Source organism: Athene noctua, chromosome 6 (assembly GCF_965140245.1).
Source record: "Athene noctua chromosome 6, bAthNoc1.hap1.1, whole genome shotgun sequence".
Lineage (NCBI taxonomy): Eukaryota > Metazoa > Chordata > Aves > Strigiformes > Strigidae > Athene > Athene noctua.
The window spans coordinates 28,838,948-28,859,366 of NC_134042.1; the positions used below are offsets into that span (position 1 = coordinate 28,838,948).

The 20,419-nt window shown below is 39.8% G+C and overlaps 1 protein-coding gene across 1 annotated transcript in view; it reads left to right on the forward strand.

The window, feature by feature from the left end:
• The window catches only part of NRXN3 (neurexin 3), a 1,027,951-nt gene that overhangs the window by 88,403 nt on the left and 919,129 nt on the right, over positions 1-20,419 (forward strand). The window contains exons 4-5 of the mRNA XM_074910039.1: positions 5,298-5,327; positions 7,655-7,666. Of these exons, the coding sequence (XP_074766140.1) occupies positions 5,298-5,327; positions 7,655-7,666 (42 nt within the window). The remainder of the gene's footprint in view (positions 1-5,297; positions 5,328-7,654; positions 7,667-20,419) is intronic.

The window sequence follows — 20,419 nt, forward strand, 5'->3', positions numbered from 1 at the left end:
AACAAAACTACACTCCCGGCTGGCCTCACTGCTGGGGCCTGCAAGAAGCCCCTTGGCTGTTGTGCATATCATGGTTGAATCAAGCAAAAATGACTGCTCCCCAGCCTGTGCTACTGCTTTGCCCAGTTAGAAAAAACAGACACCATGTATGCCAGCAGCCAAGGAATCAGGTCATCCTCTTGGCAAAGCTGACCTGTCTAGCAGGTAAAAGGTCTAAACTAGGCCTCAGAATGATTTTTCCTCTTCATCCATTCTTCTCGTCTCTCAAGACAAGGGTTTTGCTTCTTCCTCTGAGTTCCATCCTTTGGCCCTGCTGGAATGCTGTCTTTTTGGCACTCTTAGGGAATCTTCCTTGGTCTTTGGGTTTTAGAAAACCTCAAGACACCTGTTTTAAGAAGGACCACATGAGAGATGAGGGACTTGTCAGCTCTTCTCCCTAACTAGAAAAGGGAACTGCTGATGGAGCTGGGGTAGGAGGCTCAAAGGAGAAAAAAAGCCTGTTTCTTAAGGAATTACAATTTTTAGCAAGTTAGGAAAGCAGGTGTAAACAACAGAGTCCATCATTCATCAGAGTACTCTTCTCTATAGTAGATAACATTTTATTTTTGGAAGAATTCCTGGTTTGCATGATTTCTTTCTTCAGTTCTGCTGTAAAGGATTTGCATGCATATTCTAGACCAGAGGGCACGACACCCTGCCTCAGACATACGTTGCAACTGGGCCTGTTATTGTTTGAATGGGTCATGGAGCCCAGTACCCAGGAAAGGCTCCTCTGTGAGCAGGCCTGTGCCTGGGGATTGCTGGGCTGCTGCTGCTGCCTGGCAGTCTCTCTACCCATTCATTAAGAGCTTTTGGGCTAATCATCTGACAGCATCATTAAAAGGGAAATACTTGAGGCTGCCTGCCTTAACAGAGCAATTCAGCAGTGCATGCACACCCACTCACATGTGCACACCCCTAGAGCATGGGCACAGTTACATGGGACAAGCTATAATTAACTAGATGAAGGAGTCCGTCTTTCTTTGTTGCTGCAATCAGTTGTCACTCTCAGCTGTGCTTTGTGCTCTCCCCAACTTCTTAGGTTTTGTGGCTTGATTTTTCTTTTATTTTAAGTGCTGGGGTGGGGGGGAACAGGCAGTAAGGGTGAGGTTCAAATTGCCACCAAGGTTTCCTTCATTTTGTCCATCACCCTGAAAATTGTCCCTAGTAAATCCTTAAAGATGAGAATCACTGTTTAACTACATTACTCTTTCATATCTTTATACTCTGAAGCTACTTTAAAAAAATGTCCTTCTGGCTTCATAAGAATCCAGTGTCGGCCCTTGATACTTTGTACAATTAGAGCCACTTAATTTTACTATTTTGATACAGAAAGCAGATGGTTCACAATTTTTAAAAAATATGTAGTACTTTGAAATGTTACTTTGAGATCAAGGGAGTTTAATATTAATCTTTAAGAAAATAATACTGATTTGATAGTAGGTTAAGTATCAAAAGACCTCCCAGACCTAAATAGGAAGAGTCAGTTGTGGCAGGCATGAATCATGGCCAGGGAGCAGAGTTTATATGTCTGTCTGCCCTCAGCAATGGACATATTATTTTAATAACAAACCATGGTTCTGAAGAAGCAGGCGACTTTCTCTTCACATTACTGCTGAAAGTCTCAAGAGGCTGAGCACAAGCAGATGCTTATAATAATTATCTAAGAAACCTGTTGAGAGCTTTGTTCCAAAGCCATGCTCTCATCCTCACTGTCACTCATGTTTGAAGTTCAGGAATAGCAAGTCACCAGATTCCTGACTCTGACATAAAATTTCTTTGCAGGCAGATAAGCTATTTATTCTGAGGTTTTCCTAAACCTTTTCCAGAGCACTTGCTACCCACTGTTTTTGTTAGGCAGCAGTTGTGCCCAGCCGGTAGATTACTATAAGAACGACTACAGTGGTTCAGAAAAAGCACCCAACCCCCTGACCATTGTGGCTCATGCAGATTTGTGTCAACCTTTTTTCCAGTTCTATACTGGCTGGGTTTGCAGCCCTGAGGCTTTAATTGGGGTTTCTTGTTGAACAAATTGAAAATTAAAAGGAAAGCATGTTTCACCTGTATTTAGGTGGAAACTCAGATTTTCATACAGGATTTCCCTGGAATGGGATGGCTTTTGGCACAAACAGTGGTTGTATATGTGAATAATGTGCTTTGGGGCCTCGTGAGTTCATTTAGCATCCTGAGCCTGCTGAAAGCTTTGCTGGCCTTTATGGTTGATACCTGTGTAGAATGGTGATAGGTGTCCCCACTGTTGTAGCAAAATCTGGTCTAGTTTGCAGGTCTGAACAATTCTTACACCTCTTACATTGGTTTGTTGCATGCCCTATTAGTTTTTTGAAGTCCAGTTCCAAGTGCTACCCTATGTCACCTTGAGATGACTTTTTGAAACTGATGTAAAGGTGAGACGATGGTGTCAGTTCATGTTTTCAGTGTTGATTTTATTGTGACTAATTTGGGGCCTTTGTTACACGTGCTGCAAATGTCACAGAATTTAGAACTCAATGGTTGAAGGTTTTGGTTGTTGATCACATTTTGTTGGAGATAAAGACACTTATTTTCACTCCTACTTTAAATTCCAAGGGAGGAAAATTTTCAGATGAGAAAACTGATATGTTATTTCATTAGTTATATTATTATTCTGTCTAATAATAAATCTGGAATTCTGTTGGTGGTCTCTTTGTTAAAATAAGATCTGTGTTGATGGACAACTTAAGAGATAATATTGATTTTTTTGCTATATTTCCAAGTCCACCCTCCTTTTTCTTCCTCTTTTAAAAAGGAAAAAGTAGCATTTGGTGGGAGGACACATTATTTTTCATTAATCTCCCTGCTTCCATTGTCCAGTTAGGATTAGAAGATCAGGAGGTACAAACAATACCATAGCTGCTGCTGCATTTAAATTTGTCAAGAAGCAGAAAGAGTCAGAACGTTTCTTGGGGAGACTTTCTTTCCCAAGCATTTGAACCAAGGCCAAAGTGGGGGCCAGAACGGTGGGTACGTTAGTGGGCACTCCTGGACTGCAGACAAAGGGCTTTAGGCTGCATCTGGCTGATGTGCCTGACAGATAGGATACACATCATTGGCATTCCACGGAAAAGGACAAAAGGGGTGTTGATGTTCCTGACATTTTGAGATTTTTATAGGTCCTCTGTGGCTGGTGGAGAAAGAAGGGGTCTTCTTATAGTGTGGTTCAAGCTGTTTAATGCAGGCTCTTGCTTTGAACCCTCTCTGGAGGTTTCTCTTTGTCAGAGTCCTGTCTCCCCCAGTGGACAAGGCTCCTGCTGCCCCCAGCAGCTGTACCTGTTCGTCCTGTGCCTCTTAGCCATGGCTTTTCTTCCCTGTGGTGTACAAGGGCTGTAGGCTTGGGACCCCTATCTCCACTCTGGGTCTGATGTCCCCTCCCTGTTCGGGCCAGCTTCAGCTGCATGTCATACTGTCACCTTCTTGTCTTTTCTCCTTTCTCAGCATTGCTACAGGATCTCTGTGCTTTGTAGGTCCTAACAATTATACTTTTGTCTTCTCGTCTTTTACATTGCCTTTTAGTGACTTTCAAGTGCCCATTTGGACAGAGCTAAGATTTGCCTATCAAGAGTGATGGGGTCAGTGAGACACAAATTCAACTACTAGCAGAGCAATATGGTTCAATGAAGTTATATCTTGTAATTTAGACCAGAAATGTGTCCAACAGTATCAAATCTGCTATGTTTATTTATAGCTAAAAAACCTAAAAAAAATCGAAACCTATGTTGTGTTTCTGATTATATTTCTAAATCCACAATAATCTTCAAGAACATGAAGATATTTGCATTCCTTAGACTGTACAATTATTAATCCCCTTATCTGGCTTGGAGTTCTTTGTGGGTGAACATATTCTTGGGATGATCTGGATTTTAGATTTCTCTAGCAGACGCAAAGGAAAAATACAAAAGAGAGAGAAATAAACAAATTCAAACTCAGCATGCAGCTTGTTGAAAATTCTCATTCTAATAAATTCATTTGACCTCTCAGTCTCTGTGAAATTAAAAAAGTCACAGCCCTGTTTGATTAATAAACTGACTTAAGATAGGGTGTGTGCGTGGGTGGGAGTGTGTGTGTGTATCAACATCCCTGCCATACTAAGTGCTCTGAGAGGTAGGTGATGTGGAGAAGGAATCGAGCTAAGGGAAGAAGGTCAAGGAACCAAGAATGAAAGTGGTCACTCATGCTTGAGTGTGTAGGACTTGATTTTTGTTATGTTAGTTCTGTGATATCACATGTCAAAAAATTAACTAATGGGTCAGTTGATGCTTAATGGATTGGGCATGAATATTTATCCAATAGTATCTAAATGATATTTGTATGAACATATTTGAAAATTGGGGGTAGAAATGGTTTTTAATTGAAGCAAACAAGGTTTATGCCAGAGAGTTACTGGACAGACACTGGAGCAGCCCAAGTGACCACCACAGACCCATCTACAGAGCTGACAGTGACTGTCACTGCTGAGGGGAGCTGTGCTGCTTTCTCGCTTTACCTTGAATTATGAAACCAAAGAGTAACTTTAGTTCTAGAGCCATAGGGTAACACACTGCCCTTGGAAGACAGATCTCCAGTTCTTCCCAGAAAGGAAATGGAGTAGTATTAAAAATAGGTTACAGGTAATTTTTTTAGTCCTTGCCAGGTCTGGTGTACTGGTGTCTAATTAGCAGGGTTGATTGACTCCTAAAATACAGGCTGAAGCCACCACATTTAAGACGAGGGTAGCTTTGTGTGTGTGTGTATGCATTTAGCCCAGATGTTTCATCTGAAACAGATGTGGTGGGATCATGGCCTCCCTTTCACTGACCACTGCAGCCTTGAATTTTAAATCTTTAGCTGAGGAGAAATTATTTCTGTAGCTCTCCAGAGGAGTGAATGCTCCCTGCAGGGCCCTGTTGGAAACCTTGGCTTCCCAAGCCCATTTAGCCATACACTGGTGTGCAGTGCCTCTGGAGTCACTCCCCAAGGGATATGATGAACTTCAAACACAATTCTACAACTACCAGCAAGTTTTTTCTGCCTGTGACAGATGCTCTCCTTCTCAGCGTGGAAAACAGGACCTATGTGTGCCCTGTGTGTTACACCCATACTTGGTCTAGTTCAAGTATGTGAGCTCCAATCCTGAGAGGCATTGGACTTCAAGTAGTGTGCGTGGATATTGCTGCTGCTTTTTCTGTTATGTTCTTTTTTTCTTACTTCCTTTCTCTCTCTCTCTTTCTCTCTCTCTTTCAAAGGCCTCTCACACCTGATGATGGGTGAACAAGGTAAGTCCTTCCACTTTCTCTTTTGTTTCAGTCACAGATCAGGAAATAGCTTTGTCCCTGCTGCTTTTCTGAGCTGGGCTTTGCATGACAAAAACAACTAAGCCTACTGGGTTCCAGTCAAGCCATTTGCATTTTCACCTCTGTGTCCCATGAGCCATGGCTACTTGTCAGTCTGGGACTCAGGTGCCCCGGAGAGAGCATGAAATGATTCCATGGACAGTAAAGAGGTATGCTTCCCCCTTCCATGCAGCTCACCAACTATTTTGTCTTGCCATTTCTTTCTTCTTGTGCTAGCTATAATGACTCCCACTTCTGCCTGGTAAATCTGGACCTCAATGTTGGTCTTTATTTTTAAGAGTACAATTATTACAAAGAATATGTTAATAGCCCTCATGGCGTGATCCTAACTCATTATGAATCCTGAGGAAAATTGCATATAATGGCCTGTAAGTCTTGTGTCAGCAATTAAAATATTCAGATATGCACAGAGGAAAATGGTTTAGAAAAAGAACAGGGCTAACCCCAGGTTGGGTTACAAATGGGATCTAGGCCTGTATCAGAACTCACATTTTAATAGCCTGGATTCTGTTACAGATCTATTGGCTGTGACATGATGGGATCATTAGTCCTATTTTGCACTGTGGAGGTGTGGAGCAAGAAGCTGGTGAGGAGAGATGAGGTGAGGAGAGGGGTGATTCTGCTTTCCTCTGACAGTGTTGGCATCTTGTTGACAGAGGTATGCAGGGAGGACTTAGCAGTGCTGGTGATGCATTCTAGCCTTGTGAGTGCAGGAGTGAAATGGTTGAAGATGTAATGCAAGGTGTGTGCATATGGTGCACTAGGAAGACCCAACCAAATGTTTATCTAGGGGAGAAAATATGAGTTTTGACTCTAAAGCTTGATGAGGCTTTCCTAGGCTAGATGTACACAATAGTGGTTTCGTTCTTCAGTGAACACATATATGAGGTTAGGCAGTCCAAAGAGTTAATAAGACAGAATGTAGTGGCTGTGAAGTCTCAAGAGTAATTAGGTACTTGAATATCATTTCAGTGAAATGTAGAGAGGCTTAGGACATAATCAGTTTTATTCTGTAGTTCAAGGCAAATGTCTGCTCTGAGGCCATGAAAGCTTAGGAAACAATCAGACATGAAGTTGGGGCTCACTTTTCAGTTTCTGTACTGCTTAGCATCCCTATGTGGTGGGAAAAGTAGGAAAAAAAGGCCTCTTGATGAGTGCATGTCAAGACGATGGTATTTGGCATGTGGAGCATCTGGCTAAGCTCTAGGAAGCACTGAGCTCCTTGTCTATCCCCACTTACTGTTCAGCTGGGCTCGTGGCTTGGGGATCATGCTGCTTGATAGAGCATCTTGCAGACAGGTCCCTTCAGCACGTCCTAGTTGCTCAGGATGCAGCTGAGTATAGCAAGCCATTGGCAGAGGAAGAATGATGGCATGTTGGGAGTGATTAGCACAGTGAACTTTCATGGCCAATCTCAAAAACACTGAATGTATCTTTGTAGCAGTCTGATTTAGCACTGGATTATATAAACAGATGCACTTGACCATTTAAATTACAAGTTGCAACCCAGCTGGCTTGTGAAACTTGCATGACCTATTCAGGCCTGTATGATTGTCATCAGCCCTTTCTATACTCCCTTGCCTGACAAAAAAATGTGAAAACTATTGGGTTCTGGCAACTTTAGCCACCCTTATTTATCCATGGCGCATCAAGGAACGGTGGCTTCTCTTTTCTTGCCAACCAGCTCACAGATATTCCCTTTTGATAAATATTTGCTCTCTATAAAAATATGATGGATATAAAATATGCAAATGTATATGTGTGAGTAAATATGCAATGTCAACATTATATACAAATACATTAGCTCTGGTAGGTGAAATGTGTTTAGCAAATATATTACCATGAGATTTATTTTTTTTCTGTCCTACTCTGTTGTTTCCCTTGCTGTTTTGAATTTGACGTGGAATGAGGCATATCACTGGCGTGCTATTGCATGAGAGGTTTGCATTTCTCAGTAGAAAATGGAATTAAGCAAAGGGCTTAACCAGGCAGTTGCTGGTTGTACTGTCCGTTGTTTAAGCCTTGCTTTGTACTTTAGTTGTGGTGTGTCTCTCATTTTTCCCCTGACATTGTGTTTTGTTGGGTTTTGCTGCTACATAAATACGCTCATTTTCTTACTTTTATAAGTATGGTCAGTGACATGATTTTCTGTTTTTTATGCTTCCTCCTTCTCTTCTCTTTTGCCTTCTCCATGACGGACACCCCTTTTGTTCCTCCTCTTAACTGGACGCACACCTTCCTGTCTGTAGGTAGAAGTAAAGGTAGAGATTGCATTCTTTCTAAGACTTCATTGCTTCTAAAGTGTTTGTTTGTTAATGGGAAAAATGTATTTTTATGAATGTGGTTCATATGGGAACTTAATGCTTTTACTTTTAAAAGTCTCTTAACAGTCTTTTGCTTTGTATGGAAGAAATATTTATTCTTTTATGGAAGAAATATTTATTAAGATGAATGCTTTGAGGCCTTCTTCACAGATGTTTTCTCTCTGTTCACACTAAGTATGGGCTGCTCGGTGTCAGGCTGTCTGTAGCTGGTGTCGCTGGGGTGCAAAGAGACAGTCAGTTCAAAGACAGAGCCAGAGGCCAGTGAGCTGGTGCTGACAACTCTCTTGCACTGGAGTAATGCCACTGCTGGGAATTTTGACACTGGTGTTGGTGGAAGCAGGACCTGGGCTTGTCGATACCCTTCAACGATGGAGGTCTTTTGAGCTATCATTTCTGCCCCCAGCTCTGCTTCCCATCCTCTCTGTTACCAAAAACGTGTTTTTCAAAGAAGAATTGAGTTGCAAAAAGCTGCAGAGGAAACAGTGATCAGCACTGCTAAACAGAGAGGTCCACTTCCTTTGCAGCTCAGTACAGCACAAGGCATGTAAGGCTGCTCTTAGGGCTCCAGTTTACTCTTCAGCTGTTCACACCTATCTTTAGCATCCAGAGGGAAGTCATCTAATCAAAACTGTCAAAAAGGCAAAATGCTGCAAACCTTCTGTGGATCTGCAGTTGGACTGAAGGGAAGGGTGAAGATTGATTGATAAATTATAAGCACTGCTCAAGGAAAATCCATTTATTTGTCCTATTTTCCAATGAGATAGAGGGATTAAAAGGTTTTATTATGCCGAGGCTTACTCTTTTCAATAAATACACTGCTGAACAATCTGATCTATAGATCAGCATGATTGGAGGATGTTGGGTGTGTCCATGACAATTAGACAGTGGGGGATGAAATGACTATATACTATATATACTGTTATATACACTATATACTATATGTGCTATTATTAACTTGGGACAATATGAGAACTCAGATGATTTGTTCATAATAACTTTCCTTTGAGGGACAAGCTATCTTTGCCCAGTTATCACTCCTGTAATACATGAATTCTGGGGAGCACAATGGCATATTAAACACTTTCTCTTTGTGTAATTCCTCTTTCTGATGCCCTGCCTTCTTCTAACAAGTTTGTATTGTTGGATTCTGTGTGATGGGGTGGATCATGTAATCAATATTATTTGCTTTGTTTTGAGGTTGAAAAAATATTCCTATAATTAATTTCATAGCTTTTCTATTAATTCAAAGTTGGATGGTGGAGGATAATACATAAGCTGTACTCAGAGCTGTCTTTTCAGCAAGAGGTGAACATCAGAACATAATAATCACATATATACACTGCAAAAAATGTGAGAACTTAAAGCTCTAAGCACACCATACGAAATGTTACTGTGCCTGTAATATATTGTACACAATTAATTCATGCGCACTGAAACTTAATTTATTGTGTCACCGAGTGAAAATATTGTTTCACTTTCAAGCTAGGTGTAGTTTTTAGCTCTAGTTATAGCAGGTGACTTCATCAGAGAACCACCACTGTATGAAAAGTGGTATTAACTTCAGAGGGCTCAAGCAGTATAATTTTGAACGCACAAATGGCCTTCAGCTCACAGAGAAGGTGGTACCAGATGCCTTAGTGATTGTACCTGGAAGGTTCATATTTTCTGGCATTCTTCTAGATTTTAGTAAAAACTAGCACCCACTCTGTCTCATGTCACATATGTAGCCAAAGGATATGATGTATTTGATTTCATAAAACCTCTTTACAACGTATAGCAGTCTGTGACCTTACATTCATCATTTGAAATAAGTCTTTCATTAGTTGCTTCCGTTGTGGTAAATAGGCTTCTTCTGCATCTATCCTTTTTAAAAATTCAGGAGATGTTTTTTTCAGAAGTTCCTGGAAAGCTGAAGATGAAGTGTAGGTTTTCTGGGGCAATGGCTGGAGTAGTCGAGATAGACAAAAGCACCTGGGTACCTCTTGCATTTTAACCTGAACTGAGTATATATGCATTGTTTCTGGTTTTATTAGGTGAATGGAACTGGTAGCAGAGATGAGGTAAATGTGTGATGAGCAGGGAGGACTTTTATTTAGTTTGGCATGAATTGTTGAATACGACTTCTCTTCTGGAGAGGAACTGACAATTAAGGAACAATTATATTGAGTTTATTTCCCTGACACTCCCCCACAAGTAAATGATACCAAAGGAGATCATAAATATCCAGTTCTGATCTGTTATTGAACTGGAGTTAATGTGTAGTCACGTTCTTCTATATCATTTGTTCTCTTGACAGCCTTTGTTAGGAAATGATAATTGGCCTTTTTGCTAACTTTCACCATTCACCATTCCAACATCCCCTCTGACACAAAGAATGATAGTGAGGTCTGGCTGGTTTCTGGGTGTGCACTGGACACCTCCATAGTGCCTGTGTAGTCTGCAGACTGCTGCTTGTCCTCTAAGGCACTGAGATCCTTCCCTCCATCAGTAGCTGTGCTTGGGATGAAAAACTGCATAGCTGCACACTCATTTTCAAAATGAAGCAGGTTTTTTCTCCATTCTCAAGAGAGAAATGGAAGAGTACTCACATACTTTATGGGTGGGACATTTTGTAATGCATGTTGTTGTAGACCAAAGGCTACTGACAAATTCCTTGTGTAGTTCTCAGCATTTCAGTATCAGTTTATTTCCTTTGGTCCTAACTGCTTTTAACCCAGGTAGGTCTTTTAAGTCTTATAAAGTTCAGCATTGCTCTAAGAGAGCAGTGTGAGGTTGTTATTTCTTTGACTTGTTCAATAATATTGACCAGGAGGTAATGGCACAGAAAAAATGAAATAGCATTTGTGAACTCGAATAGAAGGAAATGACTGGACCTTACTGATCTGGAAAATAATTTCGAGTTCTTTGTCACCAGTAATACCATTAGGATTTCAGAGCGATGTGAATAAGTCCATCTGAGTGGCCAAGAGTTTATGCAAATGTTGAAGTGAAACATCAGTAACAAATTAAATCATTTGTGCTCTCTAAATATCTAATTATACAAGGGGAAAAACAACACTACATTAATCTTGCCAGCCTTGGCAGTCGTTTTTAAGCTCTGCTTTGTCCTGTAAAATATCTTAATATTTGTCTTTTAAATGTGAATATTGTATGGCTTTGGTTTCTACACTTACAGTCCTTTTCTTAATATTTTTAAAATGTGTGGTATCAGGTTTGTTTTCCTTTTGGTGGGAAAAAAAATCCTGCATTATTATAAGGATGGTGACTTTCAGTTTTGAATTTCCTCTTAATGACTGTTTAAAAAATAAAGCATTTTATTTTATGCCTAGCAAATACACAATCTGTAAAACCTCTTTGACAGAATCAAGGCCACTTGAATGTAAATGTCCTTCTTCTGGTATCATTTCTTGTAAGTGAATTTTTGCTGCTGGTTTCATATTTTATTTAGGGAAGAAACAAATATTTTAATACTTATTAGCCTAATGAGAAATAATTGATAGTTGATGAGTTTCAAATGTAAGATAGTGGGGGACATTTCTGCAAGGCATGCATCCTATTACCAAAAAAATGGATTTCTTTATATTCCAGAGATTATGACATTTTCCGAATTTTGGTGAACAAAGTCACTTTAATGTTGAATATCACTAATGTCTTTTAAATGTTCTTCTTTTTACACCTCATCATAATTATGAAGGCAAAAAAATGAGACATTAAATAGGATGTTTCTGATAAATTATTTTTTGTTTGTGCATATGAGCATGTGTGTTTACAAATAATGTTTATGCATAAAATAGTTAATAATGTGTTAAGTATTTTGTAGTTTATAGGTAATTAATTTTTTCTTACATGCTTTCTGCCTTATTTTAAAAATGTGTCTTTCTAACGTGCGAATAAACAGCTGATTCTTTGTTGGCTTTCATTTTTATGAAGAAGAATGATTCCTGGGAGAGTTAAAGGCATTGTGATCATGTTGTGTGTAAACAGGAGTTAAAATATTGTCCTCTTATGCTGTATTGTCGTCTTATGTTTTCGATGAGGCTCAGGTTTCACTCTACTCAAAGAGAATATTTAATTGATATCATTGAAAGGCTTTTTTTTTTTTTTTTCCTTCCTCTATTTTCTTCTTTTGAGGCATTTAGTGGTGTGTAGAGATGCCGAGGTAGCAAAAAAGGCCATATGCTTTGTAAAAGGCAGACTAATAGCACTTTTGATGGACGCCTGATTTTTAAAGTGCTGTATCTTTCATTAAAATTTACATGTAAAGTAAGGGCAAGCATAGTGACATGAAAGCTAATGCAAGTTGCACGTCTTGACATAGTAACAATCACAAGAAACTGGAGATCCCAGATGGCAGCTTGGCCTTTGCCATCCTTTTAATAAGCTACTAACTGCTAATTATTGCACTCTTATGGGCAAGTTAATTTACTGTTGACTCTTAAAGAGACATTGTGCCTTTTCCTGGCATTTAGGTTTTTCAGTTTAGATTTGAGAGTGGTTTTTCCCTGCAGGTTGGAGTTCTTCCAACGGACAGTAACAAAGAGGCAAAGAAACAGAGAGGGAAATGGAATGTAATAAGCAATATTTTCTCTGATAATAGCAGAATAGAGGGTTGTGGGTTATTCTAAGGCATGGGTTTAGAGCCGAAAGGAACACCAGCATGTATATTGGATCCAGGATTTAGGTTTTGTACTTAAAAGAAAGGCCTTACTTCAGAGTTAGTATTATCATTAAAAATAAACAGAACATCTTTCCTGTAAATAATTGAAGCTTGAGATTCTGAAAATGAGATAAACTAGAAATAGAAAATCAAAATTACAGGTTCATTTCTGTTGCCAGAGATGATTTGAAGGCAAAATTTCAACTCACAATTCTGAAAGCTAAAATGTCCACTGTATTTTTGGAAAAATTCTTCATTTTGATGTTGCTTACCTGTTTATCATAATACAAGGAAGGAGCGTTATCTGTAAAACATACCATTTTTTAAAGTGATTTTTTTCTTCTTCCAGTTGAAAGAGACATTTGGTAATGAGACCAGTCAGGGAGAAGTTTTCATCTAAGAACCTATTTAGGAATGAAGGAACAGCTGCAGTTTAAATGGACTCTAATTCTCACAGTTAATGCTGTTTTGTGAATGCATGATTCTCTGTGATAACATTTGGGAGGAGCGATGGTGGGAATAGCTTATTTCCTGGTCTTTATGGTAATGCAGCAAAGTGGTGATATTACCATCAGGAACTGAAATAGACCCCTGTCACACACATCAGACAGCCCCGCAAAAATATGAAACCCAGTGAAAGAGGGGAGTTTCCTGTTTTAAGGCTCATTGTGGCCTTTTGTGGACTAAAGTGATAACAATGTATTGAACAGTTTAGAAAATACGAGCTGTGTAAGCTGGATCTTATGCATTAAGAGTAAGCCCTTGGAAACAGCAGCCTTATTTGCAGTGCTTTACCAGATAGTAAATATTTTGACTAGAGATTAGTGGATAACATGCCATACAAATGGTTGTAAGACTGTTACTGTGAAGAAGGTCATGCTTTCTCAAATTGTCTGATAAACTCACCTAGTATCATCTGTGCGGGTTATTAAGTCATGTCTAATGGTGTCTGATTTCCCCCACATCAGTATTCTGATTTTCAATTCCGATTTTGGCAGTGCACCATTAGCTAGTTGCTGATCTTTCTGTGACACCCACCACCTTTCATTTATTTGGCCATACTCACCTCTTTCATGGAGCTAGAGCTCCTTCTCATGCTGTCTTTCATTTCCACATTTGTTTCAAGAGCCTTGATAGTTCTAAGTGCATGTATCCAAATAGAGATCAGTACTGATAGGCTATGAAATAAGGGAAGATTATAGAAAATACCACTACAGAGAGCAAGGAATCAGGTGTGAATCAAGCAGTCACAGGCTGTAGTATATTCATTTTCGAAGCCTTTTTGTTTTGAAATTTATGTTACAGATGACTTATCCTGTGCTTAAGGTACCGTGCTGTTCCCTAAACAGCTGGTGAAACCCATAGAAATGAAAGGCGTTTTGCACTTGGGAATATGCTGTGTACTTGCAAGGATAAAGTACCCAAATTCTGTTTTAAGGATTTTCTGTGAGTTGTTGATCTTGTACTAGATATGCTTTACATACCAAGAGGTTTGATGTAATGGTGTTAAGAACCGTATTCTTCACTGCACTGCAAGGATTTTATTGTGCTGTAACTGATACTGAAGCAGAGAAAATGCACTAAGGTAAAAGAAGTACTGCAGAGAAGAATCTGGCTCTGAGACTGCTCCAATACTAACCTGAGGGATTCTGGATCGTTTTCACTAAATGATGGCCTTAGTTCTCCTCTTGTTAAAGACTGCAAAGCATTTAATAGAAACAGTCCTTTACCTGCGCTGCTTTGTGGGGAAATGCTTTAAACAGAACTGGTACTTTGAGAATTTGTGTACACAGTTGTCACCATTAAAAAAGTCAGTAGCATTTGCCAAGCAGTACCACACCGTGGTGCCTGAGATATCGCTTCCTCTCCTACAGTAGAGCAAGAAGAATGTATGTAGTATATGTAGGTAAGTGTTTACGATTTGATTCCGTCAATTGCATGCATTTTAATCAAGCTTTTCTCTCAAATCACAGTTTGATTGGGGAACATCTTATGGGTCAGATTATTTCTAAAGCAAAACACGGTTCCTTTTAATTGACCAAATTATTTTTACTGAAGACTCTAAAAAAGCATTTCAGTATTTGTTCTAAAATCATATTGCTCTGTGATTGTTAGTTATTAGTAGTGGTAACAAAAATGTATAATTTGAATGTTAAAATAATTGTATTTATAAAGGAGCTGTGGTCTTATTAGGTATGGTGAAATTGTATTAAGCCAGTGTTATAAAGCACACACCTTTATTCCCCCTAATTACTGGTATATTAATAATGACCAGGTTGATGATGAATGTGCTGATCACCAGCTGGGATCAGACAATTACATTTGATTGTGTAAAGAGTTAGTTGCTATAAGCCTTGAAATATTAAAACTTGGCTAGAATAAATATCACAGAAGAACCTTTGTCTTTTACATGTGTATTCAGCTGCCAGTTCTCTGAGCAATTCTTGGTTCACTCGGTAATGTTGGGAATCAAACTGTGAACAGTTATTTTCCAGCCCTGTGAATGTTGATAAAAGGATCTTGCATAGCTGTTGGCTTGTCCTGTGAAGGGAGAGCACATTGCTGCATCACAGCACAGGGATTACAGGCTCTCGCTTAGCTCTGCATTAAAAATGTTGCAAGCTTTTATAAAACCCAGGGCAGCACCTAGCATCGCTGTGCATTTGCATTTCCCAGCTCTGACAACGGGCACACATGTTTCAGGCACCAGTGCCTTGCAGGACTGTCTAAGTCCATCATGCAAATAATACATTTATCTGACTATTTTCAATTACACATATTTATTTTGGATAGTCTTACTCTGCAGACAGTCTCAATGAAGTTTGTAGGCATGTGGGGCAAGCTGTGCTCTATATATCTGCTTTTTATCCCTGTTTACGAAATTACTTTTTTCCCCAGAATTTGTTCAGTTCTTAAATATCCTCTGATTTATCTTTCCTCTGTTGCTAAATTGCTGAAAATACACATAACTTTAGTTATCTGTCTCCAGCAATACTGTCATAAAGAACACTTTCTGGCATTGATCATCTGCAGTTTGAACAGAATATCGTTTTTGCCACAGTGTGACAGACCATTTGTGCCAGACTGTGGAAAAACTCTTTTCCTAAGGTTGGAAAACTCAGAATGTACAGATTGTAAAGCTCTTTAAAAATGACTTGCTATACTTAAAGTACTCAATTCCAGGCTTAGCATTTCAATTTCTCAGTCAGTTTTATATTACTAGATAGTAGAGACAACATTAGTAATTTTTCTTTGCTACATTCTTGTACTTTATTTGTTCTATCTATTGACTCCATCTTTAAAAAAGATGCATTTTAAGAGAAATCCGTGCACACTCATTTCCTGCCATGCTGCACTGTATGTCCATAATGGAATGAATGTATTATGTGGTGGATGTGCTTATTGTATTGTCAGCCAAAAGGATGACTTTTTTCTGTTAGTACCAGTTCCCTTTGACTTCCCAAATACTGATTTTTTTTTTTTTTCTTTTTCCTTTGGTGGAGGAAAGAGAAGAGTCGAGAGATAATCTCTGATTTTCTTTCTTTTTGTCTCTTAAGGTACTTCTGTTTAAACCAGTGTAGTTTTCTTACTAATTTTCTCCTTCAGGTGTTTGCTATCAATCTGCTGGGTTAAACTTTGTGCTATTCCATCAGACGAGTTTGGTAAATGTTGATCAGTGCATGAAATCAGTTCTTAAATGGTTGCAAAATTGCCTTCCTTCAGACTGTTTTGATCACAAGGGCTTTCAAGTGTCAAAGTCATTTGGAGAACTAGATAGATAAAATGCATGAGCACTAAGCTTTTTCCAGGATAGAATAAATAAATGTGTTTTCTACTGTGTGCTCTGCCTTAGATAGTGATTTGTTAAAAGGGAAAAAAAGAAAGGCAATGATATTAAATATTTACAGGAGTGATTTAGTTGTGTAATCTTGTGCTATGCATCCCTGTTTAATAGTGAAATCAGCTACTGCTGAAGTAAATGCCATTAAACTGGTAGTGCTGTGAAGGTCACTGCCTATACAATGTCAAAGCAATTTATAGAGAATAATGATTTTGGTCGGCTTTCCAATGTACCGACCTCCCACCTTTTTGTCATCTTTTCCAAAAATAACCAAAAAGAAATTTATTTCAGGAATCACTTTCTCTCTGACTCTTCTCCCATCTGACTGATTCAGGAGCTTGAAACCTCTTTACAGGTTTTCCTCTTGATGTGCTCAGTGGATAGGCACCGATTTCCTTCTTTCTGGCCTTGAGCTGGTTACAGCTCTATTTGCTAGGATTTCCAGTTGGCCATTTCTCAGCAGTTCATTTTAAGAGATGCTGAATTATGACCTCCACTCTTATGAGTGTTTGCTTTTCTCCCCTGTGCTATTTCCAGCCCTATCTGTCTGGATTCTCCTGAAAAATACTTTTTTGTGTGCTGATTGTCATCACCATGTGCATGCACCGTGTTGACAATACCACCAAACTCCTGTCCTGATAACTGTCTTATAAATGCTTGGTGTATGTTCCTAAATAGTGTCATGCTTAATGGAGAGCCTCAGAAGTGAGAAGTGTGTTCTTCACTCCACGACTGGCTTTCCCTGAGAATTGTTGGAGCTTTTGTGCCTCTGCAGCAGTGGAGTGGGGACAAAAGCCCTTCACTACTGCACAAGGAGGCTGCTGCAGTGAGCTTACAGTGTCCTGAAAACAATGCACAATGAGTACAAAGCATTATCATTCAGCTTCACATCCGTCCAGTAAGAAGGTTAATTATTTGTTTTCCTTGTTTTACAGTTGAATAAGCAGAAGCACAGAGAGATGGAGAGAGCTGGAAGAGAACAGGCAATAAATGCCAGAGTTCTCTTGTCCATTCTTGTTTCTGTAAGCACCAGTGCAATCTATCTTATAAACCACCAAATAACTTGCTTGTTCTACCAAGGACTCTCCCAATTAGATTCTACTTGCTAAAGCAATTCTCTAAGAAGATTAAAACTGTATTTATCTATTGATAAACATGTACATGACTGTAAAAATAGCAATCATATTTCGCAAAGGGAACAACACATATTCTCTGTGCCAAAAGTCTACAGAATAAAAAAAAACCATACTGCAGAGGTGCCCTAAGTGTACTGTGTAAGGAGTTCGGTGGGAAAGTATGTGTGAGTGCACAGAGATGATGTGGTTTTCTCCTTGATGGCATGAATTTTAAGGACAAGTGGAAAAGAAAGAGGGTACTTAAACAGTCAAGGAGTGAAAATGTTTTTTTCAGTTATGAGAAAGAAGAATGGATGGGCAGTATCTGCAGTGGAAAGAGGGGTCAGATGGAATGAATGGGAAGGGAAGCAGAGGGAAGGGCAGTAGAAATATACGTACTCTTATCTGGGAGGAATGTCCTGGATAAAGTGGTGGGAGAGGAATCTGCCATGAACACTGGTCTTCTGGACAGAGTGAGGTGGGAAGATATGCCTATACATTATTTTTTGCTGAATATTAGGCATCTAGGTATTACTGTTGGTAGCTTATTTTGGTTCTTTGATTTTCATGGCATCTCATTCCACAATGCACACAGGAGAAGACTAAAGCCTTCTTTACTGACATGGCTTTTCATGGCCTTCTCCTCCAGGCCCATTAGTGGACCTTTTATCTGTTGTGAAAGAGGCTAATCAGCAGGGTGTCTGGAATGGGTGTGTGTGTGCATGGTTAATTCAGGCCTTGTGATTTCCTTTAGTCTGTTTTATCTGGTTCTTTGTTTCTTTTTATGCAAGTCTATGGTTAGTATTGAGTTCTTCCCAGAATGCAGGCAATTATCTCACAGGTGAAAGGATTAAGAAAGAGCAGTGAGAATTACACTGGGATTAAATAAGATTGCCTTTGGAGTGTGTTTGTGGATTTTTTTTTTTCTCTCTAAGCAAAGAGAAAGAATAGAGAAGCCAGCTCAGCCTTCAGGTCTCTCTAGGGAGGAAAGTAATACCCTTGAATATGGAAGAGTAGCATCTCAGCTTGGGAGGAGGTCATGCTGAGAAAGGAAAGGTAATGTTAAGGCACAAGATTTAGAGTCCTCAGTTCATTTCTTGGTTGCTCTGATTTTGCTTCAGGCTGTTCTGATTGACCACAGTGAACCTCAGCTTGTCCATGTGTGAAATGGAAGCAGTGATAACTTTTCTGTCTTATGTTGCATGAAACTAAATTAATTACTCTGTAAGTGTGCTAGGTTTTGGGGTAGTAAGTACAAAAGAAGAGGTTAGAGTTTTCTTCTCATGCCTCATGCTGTGGTCATACATACAACCACATAATGTCAGATGTGGTTAGTGGTGGCTTTTTTCTGTCCCTCAGTTATCGCTCCCTCTGTGTAATGAGTGGGGCAGATACAATGCTGGTAGAAATGGGGGCTCAGCCCCTTTTGGGATGAGAAGAACTGCCCCATGGAACTGGCAGGCCTTCAGACTCTGGAGGGGTGACACAGCTTGTAGCTTTGGTCATGTTGCACCTTATCTACCAACTGGCCTGGAGACTGGCTTGTGCCTGTACAGGGCCTGGCAGATGTTACCACTGATGGTGTTACCGAAATCTGGGATAAAAATAACTTATCGACACCAATTTGATGCAGATAAGCAGACACTTCTTTATTGACGGCTGGACGTGTAGGGGAGTGCTCTCACCAACAACACGTGCAGGCACCAGAATCATACACCTTATATAGAACTTACTCATACATATTCATTAAGTCTTCATACATAAGCATACAGCTTCCAAAAAATTATTAACATATTCTCCTCCTACTTCCGATTCTGCGCAGTAGAGGTTAGAAATGTCTAGAAATGGGTCTGGGGTGTAATGTGAGTAGGTGGTCCATGAGTCAGTGGTCACGATCTCCCCCTGCCGGAATTATCTTCTGCTTAAGGACACGGTTTTCTTGGCAGGTACCTGCAAGCTCTTATGGTTACTTCCCTCAGTTCCCATTAATCCTGGACCTTGACAACTACTTGCATTCTTCTAGTCCTATGTATGTATTATAAATCAGTTTACAAATCACCTTGTGTTTTGTTACCTAGGTTCTAACCTACTAAACAATTATGACCAGTCCCTTCAGCCTTGGTACAGGGCTGTACAGGGAATTTTAGAGTAGCAGTCGGTTGCTAGATTCAAAATACAATAAAATAAATTATTTTTACTAAAATATCCCTTAATTCCATACTTATATTAAAATCAAACACGATTTAATTTCAGTTGATAATAAAATCAGTAACAATGGGAGCCTGGACTTTGGGCTAGAGCCCTGGGCAAAGAATTTAGTTCACCTTTAGCCCTGCTCCACACCTCTTCTGACTCTGGCACCACTTGTGTTTGCAGTGCAGCACTGCCTGAAGACCCTGAGAGACGTTGTGCTTTGGTGCTGAGAAGGCAAATAGTGCTGGAAAACAGGACAGTGGTGATGGGAATGGGGCAAAAGCTCCATCAGGTGCCCTCCTGAGTCTGTGCGTGATGGGAACAGTGGCACACAGGGTCCCTGCTAATCAGTGTTGCTGGAGAGGTTTGGGTGTTTCTCAGTAAGATATAGCATACCCGCTTTCAAGTGAAACTGAGCTTTTACCCTGAGGGCAATTTATTTTTCATCGAATCATAAAATAGTTTGGGTTGGAAGGGACCTTTAAAGGTCACATAGTCCAACCCCTCTGCAATGAGCAGGGACATTGTCAACTAGATCAGGTTGCTCAGAGACCCATCCAACCTGGCCTTGAATGTTTCCAGGGATGGGGCATCTACAATGTCTCCGGGCAACCTGTTCCAGTTTCTCACCACCCTCATTGTAAAAAAATTTCTTCCTTATATCTAGTCAGAATCTACCCTCCTTTAGTTTAAAACCATTACCCCCTGTCCTATCACTACAGGTCCTACTAAAATGTCTACGCCCAGGATTAAATAGTTGCAACTTGTACTAGTCAAAGGAACAGACTGGAAGGATGTTCTCTATTCCTACACAGGGTAGCTGAAGCAAGAGATGGGCAAGTTACCTTCTGGGGTGCTGGCTTCCCACCTTGGGACTGTGTCTT